Source organism: Cydia splendana, chromosome 13 (assembly GCF_910591565.1).
Source record: "Cydia splendana chromosome 13, ilCydSple1.2, whole genome shotgun sequence".
Taxonomy (NCBI): Eukaryota; Metazoa; Arthropoda; class Insecta; order Lepidoptera; family Tortricidae; genus Cydia; species Cydia splendana.
In genome coordinates this window covers 16245063-16264628 of record NC_085972.1, presented here as the reverse complement: position 1 = coordinate 16264628, position 19566 = coordinate 16245063, and the positions used below count along the sequence as shown (strand labels likewise).

Here is a 19566-nt window from a genome sequence, read left to right as displayed (position 1 = left end):
ACTGGGCACATTGAGATAGTCAATTGGTTGGAAAGCCTGTTCGAAATTTAAACTTATTTGCAATATAATAAGGTTGTATTTTGTAGATCTCTCTCATACTTATAGTAGGCCGGAGTATATTATTATACCATGTATTCAGAAAAAAAAATATCCCACAAAAATAAGCAAGCAGAATTAAACTTTGTATCAAAGACATAAGTCATAAACATCAATGCCAAAGTTTTAACTAAGGATCTTTCTCGCTAAAACTACTTCCTAATATGAAATGACCAGTGTAAGCATCAGTTAGGTATATAGCCCTAAGCAACCAAAGATCAGGCTGCAGTTGAAAAAGTAATAAAGATAAAGTTAAGCTGATAATTTTCCCGCCGTCTCCATGCTTCTTTAAGTTGGGTATTGACTGGTCAGCTGCCTGTTAGCTATAGTTTTCGCGAAAATCGCCAGGACAGAGGTGAAAATTTTTGTATGAAAACTTGCAACTTTAAATGCATTTTTTATCGAAACTATTGCACTCTAAAATGAAGTCAATATCAGTCCATCGACTCAATTTTTTGCAAGCTTTCTAATGGTACCCCACACGATTCTTACAAATAAAAAAAAATTCAAGCTACCCCTTTCAACCCCCTAAATTTCCCCCTAAAATCAGAAATAAGCAGTTTTGACTTATTCAAAGTGTTAGTGATGGTACTTGCCATAACTATTCCAAATTTTAGGTACCTACATCAAACGGTCTTTGAGAAAAACGCATTTAACCGATTTGCAAGACCGAAGTGATCCCATAAGAGCACCGTGAACAAAGTTTTGTACGGTGCTCTAAAAAGGGATTCCGACGAATTGAGAACCTCCTCCTTTTTTTGAAGTCGGTTAAAAATAGGGGCCAAGTATTTTGAACGTTACGGTGGTTATGTGAAAAGCACAACGTGAAAACAGATTGGTTTGGTGCCTGGTTTGCCTAATTCAAATGTCAGATAGGTTAGATCGTTATCTATCTATATTTTTTCTGACCTTCAAAAATCTTGTACAGTCGCCATCAGATATATCGGAGCGGCCAAGGTGTTCATAATATCTGAACACGCGCTCTAACGCCCTGACAATAGAGGCGTACGTGTTCCGATATTTGTGAGCACCTTGGCCGCTCCGATATATCTGATGGCGACTGTACCCAGAAATAATTGATTATGGACTTTTAATAATTTTATAAGTGATGGTAAGGCGTATATTTAATATTGTAATGTGGAAATGAGTAAATCTTTACTACATTTTGCAATACTTATTAATTTTAAAAATCCGTGGGCATTCGATTTTATGGTGGCCGAAAAAATAGCAATTTAATTTTCCAACCTTACATTTTACATAATTTTACACAGCCTGTATTTTTCACAAACTATCCTGTAGGTATTTTTTGTTGTTGTTAAGTGTTAAGGCTTATAAAAAATTATTCTTTCACAATTCCCATATTGGTTTCAATAAACATGAAATTAGTTTTCCTGAACAAAATTCTTAGTGCCCCATATTTTCTTTTGAGTAGGTAGTATAAAAATAAATACAAATAAATAGTAGTAGCAAGTAGTAGCTATATGACGGCACCGCTATCCTAGGAAAACCGATCTTAAGCGACCAGGCGCTCGTACTAGTTCGCGCCTCTGCCGCTAGATGCCGCTAAGCTCACTAGCGCTAGTGTCGCGTGGCACGGCGGCACACCGCGCCAAGCTGCGGCCACCTGCGGCCCCCAGTCGCGCATGCCACACGCTGCCGCACCCAGTTTCCGAACGGCGTGCGCCATTTTAGGTTATTATCACAAATTATTTTTACCGCGACTCTGCAATAATATGGAATGGACGAACGAAAAATTACTTAACTTCATCAAAGACTACAGAAAATGCAAAGTACTATGGGATATAAGAAACCCCAACTATAAACATAACGGCAAGAAACGTAAAATCCTTATTGCTTTCGGACAGAAGTACGGAATGGACGAGGGCGGTGTAAGGAAGAAAATAAAGAATTTACGGAGTGCGTTTCACAGGGAACACCATCGATTGACGAGTAAGATGAAGGATGATCATGAAAGCGATGACGTTAGAAAATGGTTTGCGTATGACGCCTTGAAGTTTATACTGGATGTCACGGGACCTTACATGACTAAAGTAAGTGTTATTAAAATATATTGGTATAAATTACTTTTAACTTGTGTTTCTTTACATGGTTTGATTTTCTATCTGTGCACTATCAAAAAAAGGCGAAATTTAAAACACGACTTTAATTTCAGTACGTTAAAGTAGAAAATCAAATGTCTAAAACGAGCCAATAACATCTTAGAGTAGCATGCGTTTGTATTATGTTGTAGCGGGTGAGGTGTACGTTCAAAATGAGCCAACACAACTTTATGGTTAAGAAAACAGAGCATGTGCAAATTTTGAATAGGTACCCTACTCCCTTAACTGTGTGTTGTTATATAGTGTATATAATAATACCAATCCTTGTGGTTTAATTCTACTAGGCTTGTAAGTAGATATAGCCTTTTCAAACCGCAGTGTGCCTAACACTGAGTATTAGGTCATGTGTGGTTGTTGCCGATATTGGCTATGTGCATAAATATGGTGACTTGGCACGGCTATATATGTGTACCTATATATATGGGTGACAATCAATTATTTGAGAATTAATCGGTTATATTAACCAGCATCAAAAGGACGACAGTACCTATTTACTTACACGTTATTGCAGTGTCTCCACCTTTAAATCTCTCCACCATGCATTTTGTACAAAACCACTTTGCATAATTTTGGTAAATTACATTTTAAAATGATGATAGATCTTTGTCGCCAGGGAAGATATAGGTACGTGGGTCCCCATATAAAAATCTCTTTTGTTTGGGCTATCAAAATCAAAGACATTAAATTTGTTTATTACGTGGATAACGCTATTAATCATAATATTCACAATATAATATGCCTACCTATTAAAGTTTCGCAAGTCAGGTAGGTATAGGTATAGTCACTACAAACTAGACTAAAGTGGTTTAAATTTGTGGACTAAATTTTTTACGAGTAAGTTAGATTTGGCCAGTGAGACGCATTTGTTGAATATCCAATTTTTTCACAGAGAGAAGAACAATCAAACTCTGCAGAAGAATCATTTCAAGAAGAAGATTATGAGAACTACCAGGAACCTTTTGATATAAGCACTCAATACATTCAACTAATGGACGAATCGCCAGAAAGATCTAAGAGTCCAGACAAACAAAAGTACCAAAACTCTCTAATAGCCAGTACTGAAGAAGATGAATACGATCTTTTTGGCCGCTCTATGACCATGCAGTTGAGAAAAATGCCAGAATTAGTAGCGTTAGACTTGATGCAGAAAATGCAACTAATGGTATTCAACGCGAAAAAACAGCTAAGCAAAGCGAAGAACAAGACAAAAGTAAAAATACCTCAGCCGGTGTCGCACAGTGTCCCATCTACAAGCACGAAGAGAATTCGTTCAGCGTCTCCTATGTCACATAACTCATATAAGTCGTCCCCTCGGTCATCACCCATGTACAAGTTTGAAACCATTAGCCCTGATGATACTTGTGTGGACGACAATACCGATAAAGATTTATACGAGTACATGATCACTATTGAAGATGATAAACAGGATATTGAAAGAATAAATAAAAATGCAAACAACGATTTGAAGCAACAGTTGAAAAGGAAAAGCTTAAAGTCGATTGATCCTCTAGAAGTAAAACGTATTAAAGATTAAGAAAATGTTGGGCAATATATGAGTCGTGCTCTTTGACCTGTTACAGTAAAAAACTACATGTCTCATAGGTACGAAATAAATTTTATTCAGGAATCTTTCGCTTCGGTTATTCCACATACCTAAACGTCCCTCGAGGAAATACTGCAGAGGTATCCTTGTCATACAAACTTTTGTTGCATAATGGTTTTATTATTTGATATAACCACATATACTTTGAGCTATACAGGCTGAACTTAAAAAACCACGACTTATTCAGGGGCGCGGGAACGCAACTGCGCCTAATCGACGATTTTGACCGAATTTATTTAAATTTGTTATGATATTTTTGTCACAACACCGCAGAACACATCTACACCACGCTAAGTTTGCACTGACTTGGCAGTGGCAATGCATACGAGTAGGTATACTCGTATATCCCTCCTAGGAGCGCTATACTCGACGTAGCACTGGAGTTTTAAAGTATCTATTACAGTCTAATTGTTTTATGTAGGTACATATAGTTGTAAGTACATAAATATATATTAGGGATATCAATTAGATTGTAACAGATACTTTAGAACGTGAAAACTAGTAGCTTTTATATTTTTTTATTTGTTTATTTCATTACTTTAGATGCTGACTGTACATAATATCATTAATATCCTAAGGTAAGACACAATTTTTTTTAGTATAAAAAATGTCCTATAATATTTATTTATTTATTTAAATTTCCTTGATGTATCCAGCGGCAAAAGCGCATGGCCACGATATGAATGAATAATACCGGAAAGGAAAAACTTACTACTTAATTATTTCCCTTATAATTACTAGGGCGTATGGTTACCATACTTTGTTGAACCTAATAAATTAAGGTTAATTGTAAAGTTAATTGAGGTTGCTCCTATTTTGTCAAATAAGTAGGTACTTACGTGATTTGCTTTGTTAATACATACCATTAACCTTTTGTATAAATAAATTATTTTTGGTTTAAAATAATACATATGTGACGTACTTATTTACGGAATAATATGAGATTTTGTAAAAATATGTTGGATTGTTGTTTTGATTAGAGCTCGATATATGAAAAAAAACTAATAATGTTTTTACCTATGAAGATCTGTATTCTGAGCAAATTCTGAGCTTAATATTATTTATTGACGAAACGAAGAAGGTTTTGTAAGACGCCTATACGATATTCTAGAACAAGCTAGCGATAAAACAACAACTAAGGTAAAAAAACCGGGCAACTGCGAGTCGGACTCGCGCACGAAGGGTTCCGTATGATAATGCAAAAAAATACGAATAAAAAGCAAAAAAAAAACGGTCACCCATCCAAGTACTGACCACTCCCGACGTTGCTTAACTTTGGTCAAAAATCACGTTTGTTGTATGGGAGCCCCATTTAAATCTTTATTTTATTCTGTTTTTAGTATTTGTTGTTATAGCGGCAACAGAAATACATCATCTGTGAAAATTTCAACTGTCTAGCTATCACGGTTCGTGAGATACAGCCTGGTGACAGACAGACGGACGGATGGACGGACGGACGGACGGACGGACGGACAGACGGACGGACGGACGGACAGCGAAGTCTTAGTAATAGGGTCCCGTTTTACCCTTTGGGTACGGAACCCTAAAAAAGGTTTAACAACTACTTATTAAGCTTTAAATAATAAGCCAGTTTTGTTACGGTTGAGACCAAAACGATTGTTATTATAGTTCGTTTATTTTAGCATTAGAAAGAAGGTAAGCTATCTTGACATGTCTTTTTATTAAAAATCACCATTGAAAAATAAGTCACACCAAATATGTTATAATTATAAATCATATAGGATCTTTTACATTCTTTTGCATTCATGAGTAATATAGGGTAACTTGTTGATCAATGAAACACTAAAAGTTCAAGTCTTTCTATCTCTGGTGTTTTTAAAGTTATGAGTGTGACATTTCGTATGAAGATAAACAATTTCGTTGGCTATCGTATGGCATTCTTGGTTTCTACTTATCTGTAACAGTTCCTGTGCTATAACCCTTTTTTCGAAAAATGAGTTTTGTTTCATTATGTACTTGTGCATGTTTTCAATGAAACACTCTAATTTTTACAGTGAAACAAATGTAATAATTATGGTCTACCATGAAACATCATTAATAAACATTGAAACGGCGTAATAAATAAGTGACATTAATACATATGCTTTCATTCAATTCATGAGAAAGGAAAGGAGAAAATAGTGGTAGGCTGAAATTGGTTCTTTAAAAGGTTTCCGACATATGGAATCTTTAGAAGATTGCTGAAATATCTAAAAGCGAAAGACTTGTTTCATTGTACACACATCTGAGTTTCATTGTGAATCGAAAATCTGGTCGGCACGTACGGCATGCTTCGAAAAAGGCGCCTTTTATGTCCACGGAGCATGATTGCCAACTAGGTAGACGCGGGAGGGTTTTGAGCTTCTCTATGCTTGATTTCATACACTTTCTTGCAACATAGTGTTTATAAACGACTGTTTCAATGTTAGACATGTATCCTTAACCTTGCCGTCAATGAAACATTCAACATATAAACCATCCTATCTCAGCCATTCCTAAAGTTAAGTATCTTATATTTTGTCATATGATAGACAAATTATTACCAATTTTCATGGTATTTTAGTTTCACAAATTTTGCACATAGTCTTAAATTATTTAAAAAAAATAATGAGTTTGTTTCATTGTGTGCTGGTACTGGTGTTCAGTGAACATCATGTTTCATTGTATGCTACATAAAAATGTTTCATTGTGAGACTAGGGGGTGTTTTTTGAATCAATTAAAAAAAACTGCACCAAAGAGTGAAAGAAATTTAAAAATATTTAGCTCCAAATAAACTTTAATACACATAGAACATAACAAAAACTTAAGACACGCTAAATTCGAGTCTATAATCTTGGTAAAAAATTGCGACATTTAAATGAAAAAAATTACTTTTATTGCACGAATTCACAATAATGCTCGTAGCAACGTGCTCCTTCTCCGAGGCGCGCTCGCGTTTTGGGGAGGTGCTGGGGGTCCCAGAGCCTGCCCTTGTTTGACAGACGGCACTAGCTGGTAACACCTAGTTTCCGAGATATCGCAAAGTTACACTGTGTCCGATTGTTTCAATGTAGAACAACTGACCCTAAACTAATTTTTTAAAGCGTTTTTCAATATTTTTTAATAAAAAGACACGTCAAGATTGTTTACCTTCTTTCTAATGCTAAAAAAAACGAACTATACTAGGTAAAAAAAAAACGTAGATGTAGCTTAGGTTATTGTAGTCTAATTAAAACTAATATTATCACGAGTATTTTTATGTTTTCTATTGTTATATAGGTATACCTTATACGGCGGTCAAAATACAACTAAAAATTCACATGATTTCAGAATGATTACTAAGTACATACTATAAATAATACATTTCTTTGTAATAACGGCTACGGAACCCTGTGTGGCCCATTACCATTTTCAGTTATTGTTAGGGAAAATGCGCACTTCACAAATATGGACCGTCTACGTCTGTTCCCGTAGTTGCTGGTCACCCTACAGAACACACGCGATTACAATTCCGCACAGTAATTATGTACACATAATCCCGGAGCATTCATAACAGTAAACATGTCTGCTTGTAAATTAACAATATTTATATTAATTTTTTACTTCAGTTTCGGAGACACTAAAATAGTTATTAATAAATGTTGCCCTTTTGACCAATATGTAGGTTTCAAGAAACATTGCAAGAATGATACGGGGGTGTACAATTTTACAAATTACAATTTTGGGGATGTGGTTATTTATGACAAGGATATTGCGGAGACGAGGAAGAAGGTGTTTGAAGTGTTCACGTTGGTGCCGTCGAAGTCTCGGAATTTTAGTATGATTAGAGCTTTCGACATGTCCAGGAAATTCAATAATTACTTGCTGGAGGTAAGATAATCTTTCACTTTTAAATATCTATCACCCCACTATAGTCCAATACCTACTACAAATAATGGTCCACAAATTTTGGTTTTGTCTTTTTAGGGTTTCGTAGTCACCTAGAAGTTTCGCCATGTCCGTCTGTCTGTCTGTCCGAGGCTTTGCTCGGTGATCGATAGTGCTAGGAAGCTGCAATTTGGCATGGATACATAAATGATGCATTTGCGACAGAACGGTAAAATAGTGTGGGGTATCTCATTGGATAGGTATTTCAAAACGAATAAGGGTCTCCAAAAAAACATTTTTGATATAAGTAGGTAGTTAATATTTTCGGAAATAATCGCTCCGAAAGAAAAAACCGGCCAAGTGCGAGTCGGACTCGCGTTCCAAGGGTTCCGTACATTACCCAATTTTTAACAATGTATTTTTATATGAAGAAGAAATACATTAATTTTAACGCCACAACATAGTACATGAAAAAAAAGAAAGACATGCAGACATAAAAGACATTTGGACGCTAAAATAGGATCCCCACTCAGCCGCGGCAAACCATGGCGCTGGTTTTCTTCTTATATATCTTAAATAACTTCTAAACTATTTATTTTGAAATGACAATAAATATCAATTTGAGATTCTCAACATGAGTTCTTTCATTTGATATGTAACATGATAATTATAGTTTAAAAAACATTACTTTAATTTTCTCATTTACCCCCCAAAAGTTGTCTCCATGTGTAAAATTCATTTGTTTACGTAAGATGTCCGTCTTTGGGTCACAAAATTACATATGTGTACCAAATTTCATCTTAATTGGTCCAGTACTTTTGGAGAAAATGGGCTGTAACAGACGGACAGACAGACAGACGCACGAATGATCCTATAAGGGTTCCGTTTTTCCTTTGAGGTACGGAACCCTAAAAAGTATGTGTGTGTCAGTTATTTACTGTATAAATCTATGGTTAGGCTAGGTTGTAAACAAATGTAGACCACATGGTGGGCCAAAAAAGAAAATCCTTAATAAAGAAAATATAATAAAATACACGAATATCGATTAGGTACTTGCCGTTTTAGATAGAGCAAATAGTCGATAGAAAATACCTCATCTTAACTAGGTACCTACCTACTCATAGGTAAATTAGAAAAACTAAGTAAATAATATAAATTTAATCACGTCATTCAACCGTTGTTCTCCTATTATTATCTTTAACGACGAAAAATATTACCTATACATATTCGTCGTATGTCTGCTTAATTAAATAATCAATATTTTATTAGAATAATATATATGTATGTTACCTATATATAAACTGTTTGCTTAGACAATTCCTGTAACATCAGCATCCCGCGTAAGGCCAATTACTTAAAGCTTTTATGATTCAATAATATGAGTCAAAATAACAAAGAATTTATAATTGTTATTGTAGTTTAATCTAACAATTCTTGGTATAAACATCCTCCTATGTTTACCGCAAGGATCACTAGTTATGACTCATTTCTTAATAATTAGGAACTATGTTTATAATTATAATTATAAGTATAATTAACATTATCAGTAAGGGATTTAGGGGATCCAAAAGTAATTTTCCTAGAGGGAAAAGGTAGGGATTTCGGCTATCCGCAGCTACATAAATACAACTAAGTGTTACTTAGTCTGATCATGATATAAAAAGATAGGAGTCATGCAAAAACGTATAGGTAGGTAGATATGACCTATTGTTATTTTCTAAAGCGACAAAGATATTTGCTCTATATTGGTAAATTTCTACCCAACATTCAGAAGTATTTACCCAACAACAGAAAGCAATCTTATAGCTACATTTATTTAAAGTAAATGTGAACTTTCAAATATACGTATTTATGAATAGTTAGCTGAGACTTTAGGAAAATAATAAATTAAATTTCATATTTATTAGGATGGAACCGTCATGCAGGAGCTACCGAACTCCTTCAACAGGTTCAAGCCGATCGCAAACGATAAGTTCTGTATAGACATCGCGCTGCCGAACGGAAGAAATATTTATGAACCACAGTTCAGGATATGGACCATCCCCACCCCGGTACCGGAAGATGAATTTGAGTCTAACAGCATCTTCCTTGTAAGTGGTAAGTAAGCACTTGTAAATAATATACTCTATCACAAATTAAAAAAATGTAAGGCGCGAAGAGTTGACTTCCAGTAGAAAATTTCAATTTCGCGCCTTTTTCTACTGACAAGTTGGTGTGTTTCACTATAGTTCTGCATTTAAGAATATGACTTATATAACTCACTAAATTGACAAATACTCTCGTCCCACAAGACGGGCTATGGTCGACTCCGACTCAGAGGGTCGTTTCTATTTTGGCATTTTGTTATGGCTTTGAACTGGTTTTGACATTACCTAGAACAGTGTTTTTCAAACTTTTTAATGACGCGACCCGAACAAAATGTTTCGCTTATGTCTTGTTTCAAGCCTCGCAGAGGCAGAGAGACCCTTGGAGCGTCGCGACCCACAGTTTGAGAAACACTGACCTGGACGATCGTCTTCGTGTTCGTCGCGCATCTCACGCACGACTTTCACTGAATTCCGCATGCACCAATCAGCGTGAGCGATCTTCAACACCGTATCAAAACAAAAATGTTAATCTGAATCGGGCTCCGCAGCGGTATGATCATGGTCGCATTTTTATCACCTGTCAAACCTTGCGTCACTTTCGCACTTATATACTTGTTAGAACGTGACAGGCATGGTGACAAATGATACAGAGCCGGCCATCTTAGCCCTTTACGGATATGATGGTCGTTCTTGCCTACGTGACAGCATGATTGATAAACGGTGTCCGTCACTTTCTATCCCATGGTTTTAAAAAGTGACAGTTATTTTATCACGTGGATAAAGATGGATAAGGCCATCCATAATACGCCGGCTGGTTCGGAGGGAAGTGACTTCCATGCTTACAATAGTAACTTCGTTATAATGTAACTAATAAGTAAAACATTTTAAAAATATACGTAGCGTAGATAAAGACACAACAATGTTTTTGAAATCGGTGGCACTACGCATCCATTGCCAGCAATATTAATACATTTGGCGTTTGCGCCAAATCCGGTAGTTCTTTGCAGACTTGTTTATGATAAGGAATGATAGTGAATAATCCAAGTTTGAGACCTCAAGCGCCTAACGCAACTTTATCAAAAATCGAAAAACTCGCGTAAATTTCAGATTTTGTTTAGATTTGAGCGATTATAACCCTAAAGGACTAGTTTTTGATGGTATCTTCTTTAATAAAATTACAATATTTTTTGACAGGATTCCTCGTCTCCAGCGTGTTTCTGATCCTCGTCCTCATCGTGTACTGCCTGTTGCCGGAGCTCAGAAACTTGTGCGGAAAGATCCTCATGGCTTACGTGGCCTGTCTGCTGGCAACATTTCTTTCGTTTGCGCTGCTGGATTTCATTAGCATGGCTGATGAGAATACGGAAATTATCTGTCTTATATTTAGTAAGTACTTACTTATAAAAAACCGGATAAGTATTTGTTGTTATAGCGGCAACAGAAATACATCATCTGTGAAAATTTCAACTGTTTAGCTATCACGGTTCATGAGAAACAGCCTGGTGACGGACAGACAGACGGACGGAGAGCGGAGTCTTAGTAATAGGGTCCCGTTTTTACCCTTTGGGTAAGGAACCCTAAAAATACGTACCTATACATTTAATGATTTCTGTGCCACTTTCCTATCTCGACAATCAATATGACAAGCCGAAACTTCTTATATCATTATATTAGTAACATTGTCAAGTGTGAACTTGGTATAAACGTCGTCGATAATAAAGATATTATTTTCTTTTCAGCATTCCTGATTCATTACTTCTGCTTGGCATGTTTTTGTTGGATGAACGTCATGTCTATCGACATTTGGTGGACATTCAGGTACGACTTACCTAATTTATAATACATACCTACCTAATTTCTCTAGTCGTCTCCCATATAGGAAGATTTTGGAGAGATACTCGTACCTTTAGATCCGGAAACCAGCACCAACTTTTAGTAAGTATATTGTTGGGCATATTTTGTACTTACTAGTACCCATACCACCACTTAGCCATATTGACCTTTTCATAATAATTTAGTTAATTAATTGATTGCTTATAATGGTTTTTAAATTGTGTATTGCTTGACATTTGTATAATTAGAATCAATTGTTATTTTCCTACTTGACGGTCATAATATAAATTCGTATAGATTAGTGTAAAATAATTTATATTGTTAATTCATATTATGAAATAAATAAATCTAAATCTAAATCATACACAGGTCAACTCTGTGTGTGGATATTAAGTACATAGTACCTTTAAATGTAAATAGATTTTGGTTTTAACCGTTTTATTGTGGTAAGGGTAGGTTCTCTACCAAAACCTGATAAATTCCATATGTAACTTTCTATTAATTAATGGCGACGCAATTTTTTTGACAATATTTTTCCTTCTACAGAGGATACGCCAAAGCTCGGCCCATCCATCGGCGAGGAGAGACATTCAAGTTCCTCATGTATTGTCTATACGCCTTCGGCATGCCTTTGGTGTTGACTATCGGGATGGGTGTCATAGACAGAATGGACTTGAGGCATATACCATGGTTCATTAAGCCTGACATTAATGGAACAGGATGCTTTTTAGAAGGTAAATCATGGATGTGTAAGCGATAGTTTTGGGTACGGAACCCTAAAAATTACCAATGCCACCAGTGCCTAGGCACCACAATTTTTCGGAGATTGTCATATACTTGGAAATTTTGACCCATACCACCTAGCCCAGGTGGCCGAGTGGATCAGACATCTGTCACGTAAACGGCGGTCGCTAGTTCGTTGCCAGCCCTGGGCACTGGGGGCCTTGGTCATGTTTTCCTGTTTTTTTATTTCGTTTATAGACAGTATTGGTTTTAAGGAACAATAAATTTAGTTAATAATCTAACAGCCGCCGGCAGCTCGGTCAAATTACGTATAAAAATAGTCTTATCAATGAATGGTTAGTACCGGGAAATTCGGATAATTTGCGGTTAAGTTGCGGATGTTTTTACGCTAATTTATGCTCTCGGGATTTAGCCGGAAGTTCAGATTCTGATAATATTAAATAAAAACATACCTAAAAATACCTAGGTATATAACAGGAAATATTTTAAAAGATACAATATACATTTTTTTATAATTTTTTACTAATTAAGTAATATAATACGATATTATTGCGGAACAAACCTTGTTTGTAAAGCATCTCGTTCGGTCCCTACTCCCCTACCCCCTTGTCACCCGTACATTATTCCTCTGCACCTCTAGCATAACTTACCGCGACAGGCGCGAGAAGAGACAGATCAGCGCGACTTGGCAGCTTGTCGCGTGTTGGCAGCACAACTCACGCGCGAGAGTCGCGACAAACTCGCGATCTGAGCATCATTCCGTCGAGTCAAGAAACATATAGACTAGCTGCTTGTCAAATACCTTAGTTTTAATACGTAATTCTGTGGAATATTTACAGGTAGCGGCAAATTTATGTACCTATACGTGCCAATGTTAGTCATCATCGTCATGAATTGGATCCTGTTCCTCATGACCTCGTTCAACATCTGGCGCCTCAGCCGCGGCACAGCTGTGCTGGACTCGCCTGCCGCTGGAAACCCGTCTGCTCATAGGACACACCGTCACAGGTCAGTTAACACCTGACAGATGCCACCTAATGCTGACACTGTAGCCACCCTAATGGTAAATTGTCCCCTGTTTCACCACGCTGGAAATTATCGCCTGACAATGACAATTAACCGTACATTTCTGGTTGCTGGTCTAACAAGTAAACATTGATGCTATTTGCTTACAAGTCAGAAATGTACAGGCCGGAAGGCTAAGTGCGAAAACTACAGTACATATCTATAACCATGGGTTGTGGAATTACATATTATTTTTTGATTCCATTTTTATTCTATGAAAATTTCAATTATCTGCCTGTTACGCGTTTCTCTTAAAACTTTAAGTGTGACCCACGTACCTACATTACACCAACCGTCAACTTATCAGTCATAATCTTCTCCCAGATTCATGCTGTACCTGAAGCTCTCCGTGATCATGGGCGTCAGCTGGGTGCTAGAGGTCCTGAGCGCTCTGTCTCCAGAATACCGCGCCTGGTACCTCAGCGACGCCTACAACCTGCTCATGGGCTTCTTCATCTTCCTCATATTCGTCTGCAAGAAGAAGATCATCAAGAAACTTGAGAAAAGGTACGTTATTGTGTGTCCTAAACTGATGCATTTGAAGCACGTCTGTACCTGAAGCTCTCCGTGATCATGGGCGTCAGCTGGGTGCGAGAGGTTCTGAGCGCTCTGTCACCAGAATACCGCGCCTGGTACCTCAGCGACGCCTAGAACCTGCTCATGGGCTTCTTCATCTTCCTCATATTCGTCTGCAAGAAGAAGATCATCAAGAAACTTGAGAAGAGGTACGTTAATGTGTGTCCTAAACTGATACATTTGAAGCACGTCTGTACCTGAAGCTCTCCGTGATCATGGGCGTCAGCTGGGTGCGAGAGGTCCTGAGCGCTCTGTCACCAGAATACCGCGCCTTGTATCTCAGCGACACCTACAATCTGCTCAGGGGCTTCTTCATCTTTCTCATATTCGTCTGCAAGAAGAAAATGATCAAGAAACTTGAAAAGAGGTACGTCATTATGTGTCCTAAACTGATGGATTTGAAGCACTTCTGTTGCTGCTGAGAGTCCTAAGTCCTCATGTAAATTAAATATAATTTCACCTATTGCATCCAATTTTTGATACATTTTCAAGTCGTTGCACCTCAGTAGTTGGTAATGTATCGAAAATAGGTAAGTAAGTACATACTATTTATACCTACGGTATTATCGGTGGCGTTGGTACCTAGAGTTAGACCAAGAAAAGTCTGCAGCGATTTTGATAGCCCACGCAGTGCAAGTGTTATTTACACGTCATAATTTCATAGAAGTTTGACGTTTAAAATGACACTTGCACTGCGTGGGCTATCAAAATCGCTGCAGACTTTTCTCGGTCTGACTCTAGAACCCATTAGTAGGATTTCTTATATGCTTGATACCGCTATGTAGTAAATGTTTACTTATTATTGTAGTTTGTGGTAAATACACAACACAGGAAATTTCAGTACTAAAACCCTTATTATCATTACCCCCTTTAACATAACTTATTATTTACTTGCCGTAATAAGACAAATAGTAACAAAGAATCTGAGTCATTCATACATTATTGACTGCGTTTTCCTGCCATGGGTGACCCCGTTATTTACTTATTAATAAGAATAAGTAGGTAATTTGTTTCCTCTTATTTTCCGTGTTTAAATTACTTAAATTAAGAATTAGTTATGAATTATTTACTTGTTTTCTGAGAAATACAATAGTACCTACCTATAAATTCCTAGAGAAGACCCGTGACCTATCGACTAAATAATACTTCCACTTTTTTGTAACCAGGCGGCTTAGCACGGTCGCGTTTTTATCCCTTGTCACCATGCCTGTCACGTTCTAACAAGTACGTAAGTGCGAAAGGGACGCGCATAGTGATAGACGATAAAAATGGAACCGTGCTGCGCCCACAGTACGGATATGATGGTCGTTCTTGTCTACGTGACAGCGTGATAAAACGGTGTCAGTCTCTTTCTATCCCGCAGAGTTAAAAAGTGACAGTTATTTTATCATGTGGATAAAGCGATCCATAACCCTTCAAGTGGCGGTCAACCCGTGAATGGTCGTTGCGAAAACCAGTAAACTGTCATCCACCAGTGAGTGGTTAATGAGGTGTTGACGTATTTAGAGGTGAAATTGAACGAATTTAAGTATCGTTACGCTCTTCTTGCGCCCAAAATTAGGTAGCCAGTTAGAGAAGGATAGCATACAGAAACACAAAAACACTTGGTATACAATTTGTATCTTAGGTCCCTTTTATCGATTTAATCTTAAAGAAAAAAGTCTTTCTTTGATAATTAAATAGCAATTACCTCCAATAATCAATTAGTTTTATGGTGGTAGTCATTTTTAACAAGGAAGCTGGAAAACTGTCATTCTTCAGGAGTTTGATTAGGTCTGGTCAAATGTATAAACATTAGAATAATTTAATTGCTATATTCAAATAGCTTATATAACGCTGATTCTAACAATATGTGATTTAATATACTCTCAGACATAGAAAAACTTAAATCGTCGATTTCGTAAAATTTTCTTAATCTGCGCTGACCACCCACCGGGGCCCCGCCACTTGACTACTTTTCGCGTTTTGGCTGGCGCCACTTGAAGGGATAATACCGATAATACGCCTGCTGTCGGTACAAATTGTCAGTGTAAATAAAGTAGTTTTGTCAAACTAACTCTGCATGGCATTGGCAATGACAAAGGTAGTAATGACATAATTAATGTCTAATTTCTATCAACATATTATATGACGTTTATAATGACACTTGCTCACTTTGTCCTGTTCAAATCTGTGCAAAGTTAGCTTAGACGGAGTCTATCGCTGGTTCTATCATTATTTTTTTCAATAGGGAATATAACGCAAAACTCTGCGTAGAGGGCGTCACTAGCCCAATCACGTGGCCTACCGTGAAACACGACAGTCGAAAGTTCGGTTTCTGACTCTCTCTGCCCGATTCGAACTTTAAGATACGTCAATTAATAGATCTAGAAACGATATGGATTAGATGCGACGTTTTTGTTTGAAGAAACGTCACAGTTGACACTGGCATATCTAATCCATATTGTTTCTAGATCTATTAACTGACGTATCTTAAAGTTCGAATCGGGCCGTCTATCACTCTTACCTATTCGATCGATAGAGAAGCAGAGAACGAAATTTCGATTTTCGCGGTTGGCAGCAGGCCACCTGTAAACAAACCGCCTTGATGAATCTATGGCATAGTAAAAACTTGTCAAAAAACTGTTTAAGGCCTAGTATGTATAAGTTACTCTATGGTTTAGTATGTGCTCTAGTGCTGCACTCTGGCGGCAGAACATTGCAGTATAATACTCCCTATTTCAAAATATTTTTAATTTCAGACTGTGTTCCACACGCACCCAATGGTCTCCGATTTTCACCAAGAGCCGGTCCACCAGCGTTTCTTCAGATTCCTCAGACAGCCAGGATACGACTTCTCAGATCTGCTCGAGTCCTTCTGGGGCTAGTTATTATAAGGCGTAAAACCGGACGGATTTTTAATTTTAAACTGGGGGCCTACCTGTGGCTCCAATTATGCAAGAGCGAAATAAACGCAAATTACAGATTTTCCTTCGATTTCGCGGTAGGTACTTATATGTATTTAGTTAAGTCCCCAGCCAGAATTCGTATAATAAGTGTTCCTCAAAAGTTATTGACTTATTACCCCCTTATTCATGAAACTTTACGGGCATGATTTAGTTAAATTATGTTTTATCCCTTTCTTACAAATACCTAAGTCAAAATGACAGATTCATAGCTAATTCAGCGCGTTTATGAATAGGTAACGCCATTAATAAATTGTGTTAAATATAGATATTACCAAACTTTTCTGACTATAATACGTCGCGCACACGCCACGGCCCATTATGTTACAAATATTTGTATAAAATAAGGTAGGTAGGTAAATAAGTTAGGTATAACCTATAACAAAATGTGTTCACAAAATCTAAGAGTATTAAAAATGCATTTATTTAGTTTAGGTAGTTACATAATTTAGTTAAAAATTAATTTAACTCATCATCATCATTGGCCTGTAACATAAATAAGATGATGGTTTAATTTAAACAGCGTTTATACGATAGTACCATTACACTACATACCTAGTTATAATGCTATTCTCTATACCACGTGTCCCAAAATTCAACGATAAGGTGGCACCAGAAGATGGACCTGCTCATGACTACTCGAGGAAAAAAAAGAAAAAAAAAATATCTCAATTTATTATGGAATTACAAAAAAAAATTAAGTCGACATCCCTAGTGGTATTTTTAACGACAATGTCTACAATTTTTCAATTTTTTTTTTTCAATTTTTTTATTTTTTTTCCTGGAGTAGTCATGAGCAGGTCCGTCTTCTGGTGCCAGCTCATCGTTGAATTTTGGGACACGTTGTATATTACATAGGTATCCATCTAGTATCTAGGTAAAGACTTTTCCTTCCTCAGACAGACAAAAGTAGGTAGAGTTAGACCAAGAAAAGTCTGCAGCGATTTTGATAGTACACAGCATCGTAGATATTCTTACTCTTAATATTGTTATAGTTGTACGGGTTGTATCTATTTTCAATAATAAAGACCCTGTACTTAGGTCAGACTGAAAATTCCTGGACGGCCACTTAGAAAAATTAAGTCGTCTTACATATCAGAATCCAGAAACTTTCAGTATGGCCCACGTATTACCAAACCCACTATGTAGGTATTTACCAAAATACATAATTGTATAGGTGGGTATCTAGGTATCTAAGGTATTTTAAAGTAACACAAAACCAAAGAAAGATTATTTTAGGTACTATACTTAAGGTTTATAACAGTCTAATATAGTACTTAGATTGAATATACATATGTTGTAAGAGTAATTTTAAGTTGTTAAGTGTTAGGTAGGTACTTAGAGTCTGTTCGGAAAGAGATAAGTCGTAGAATGTATTGGATCCCACACATTTCACAACTCTTCTCTCTCCGCACAGACTCTAACAACTTAAGTAGTTATTAATAAATAAAGAATATAATCAAATTTTAATCGTTTTTATTTTGATGGAGACTTCCCGGTGTTAGTTCTAGTCGGTGTCCTAGCCTAAGCTAAAACTGCTAAAAGAGATTCAAGTAGGTACCTACCTATATCCTGCACCTACAAAATTGACCACATATCAATGGAATAAGGTACCGTGAATATAGCCAACATTGCCCGCTTTTTTCGAAAAAACACGAATTTCTCAAAAAAATTATATGACATCGTATGACTTTTTTTTGCTCCGTCCATTGTAATCAACCGCGTCAGTTTACTTGAAGAAAAAAAAATTAAATTCTGTTTTTGCCCACTTTTTTGGCGTTTTAGAGGGCGGGCAAAGATATCCGGGGTTGTAGCCAACATTGCCCGCGTCAATTTGGTGCTGAAATACAGCTCTTATGATGATGATGTCTAAGAATCACAAAAAGTTTTTGGGAAATCCTACCATTCCCTGTTAATAACTTATCGATAAGTATGTAAACTTTTGAATAAATCGGGTGGGCAATGTTGCCTACCCGTTTTTGCCCTTTTTCATACAAGACTCACCTAAGCATTTTACAAAGGCTAGGGTTGTCACTTTAGAGAAAACCTGTTACAATCGTTTAATGGCCTAAAATATGAATTTTGCTATATTTTTCATGCGTAAAAGGGATAAAACATCTAAATAAAGGATAATTAGACCAATCAAATACAGTATATATTTATAAACTTACTTTAGTGTACAAACATAACCTTCTTTTACTTGCGAAGTTGGGTAAATTTGTCAAAAGTGACAACCCTAAGCCGTTTTTGGTAGTGGGCAATGTTGGCATCTATAGGTCTGTAAATTACCGGATTACATTGCCCACCGCCAAAACTTTTGTGTCTTTAGGCCTTTTTAGATTAAACCTTAATGGACATAATCTATGCTTCATGTTTTATAACTGAAACCCGGAAATATTTGTCAAGGGGTTCTCAATTTTTTTCTACATGCATTCATTTTTTAACAATTTTTTGCCCGCCGAAATATACCCTATATTTGACAACTCGCTGAAAATTCCCAAGTCAAGTTGTGCACATGTTTGGTGTATAGTTTTGTCACAAATTTAACCTATTTTCTGCTAAAAATAGCAGGGTGGCCATAAGTATTTTAAATTTTTCAACATTAACGAATTTGCTTAATATTGTCGTTTTGGGCAAAGTTTCCCCCGGT

The 19566-nt window shown here is 36.6% G+C and overlaps 1 protein-coding gene across 1 annotated transcript; it reads left to right on the top strand.

The window, feature by feature from the left end:
* Positions 1-7302: 7302 nt before the first annotated feature.
* On the top strand, positions 7303-18380 carry LOC134796172 (G-protein coupled receptor Mth2-like). The gene is made up of 8 exons (XM_063768154.1): positions 7303-7669; positions 9574-9763; positions 10948-11139; positions 11493-11571; positions 12133-12320; positions 13170-13338; positions 13720-14120; positions 16713-18380. Exons 1-7 carry the CDS (start codon positions 7361-7363, stop codon positions 13952-13954), a joined length of 1362 nt encoding a protein of 453 aa, XP_063624224.1. The 5' UTR covers positions 7303-7360; the 3' UTR covers positions 13955-14120; positions 16713-18380.
* The last annotated feature ends 1186 nt before the right edge of the window (positions 18381-19566 follow it).

Excerpts from the sequence above, each read along its gene's own strand:
- LOC134796172 (XM_063768154.1), top strand. The coding sequence starts at position 7,361 with ATGTCTGCTTGTAAATTAACAATATTTATATTAATTTTTTACTTCAGT. Across the intron at positions 9,764-10,947 it reads CAGCATCTTCCTTGTAAGTG|GATTCCTCGTCTCCAGCGTG; the intron begins GTAAGTAAGCAC and ends ATTTTTTGACAG. Across the intron at positions 13,339-13,719 it reads CATAGGACACACCGTCACAG|ATTCATGCTGTACCTGAAGC; the intron begins GTCAGTTAACAC and ends ATCTTCTCCCAG.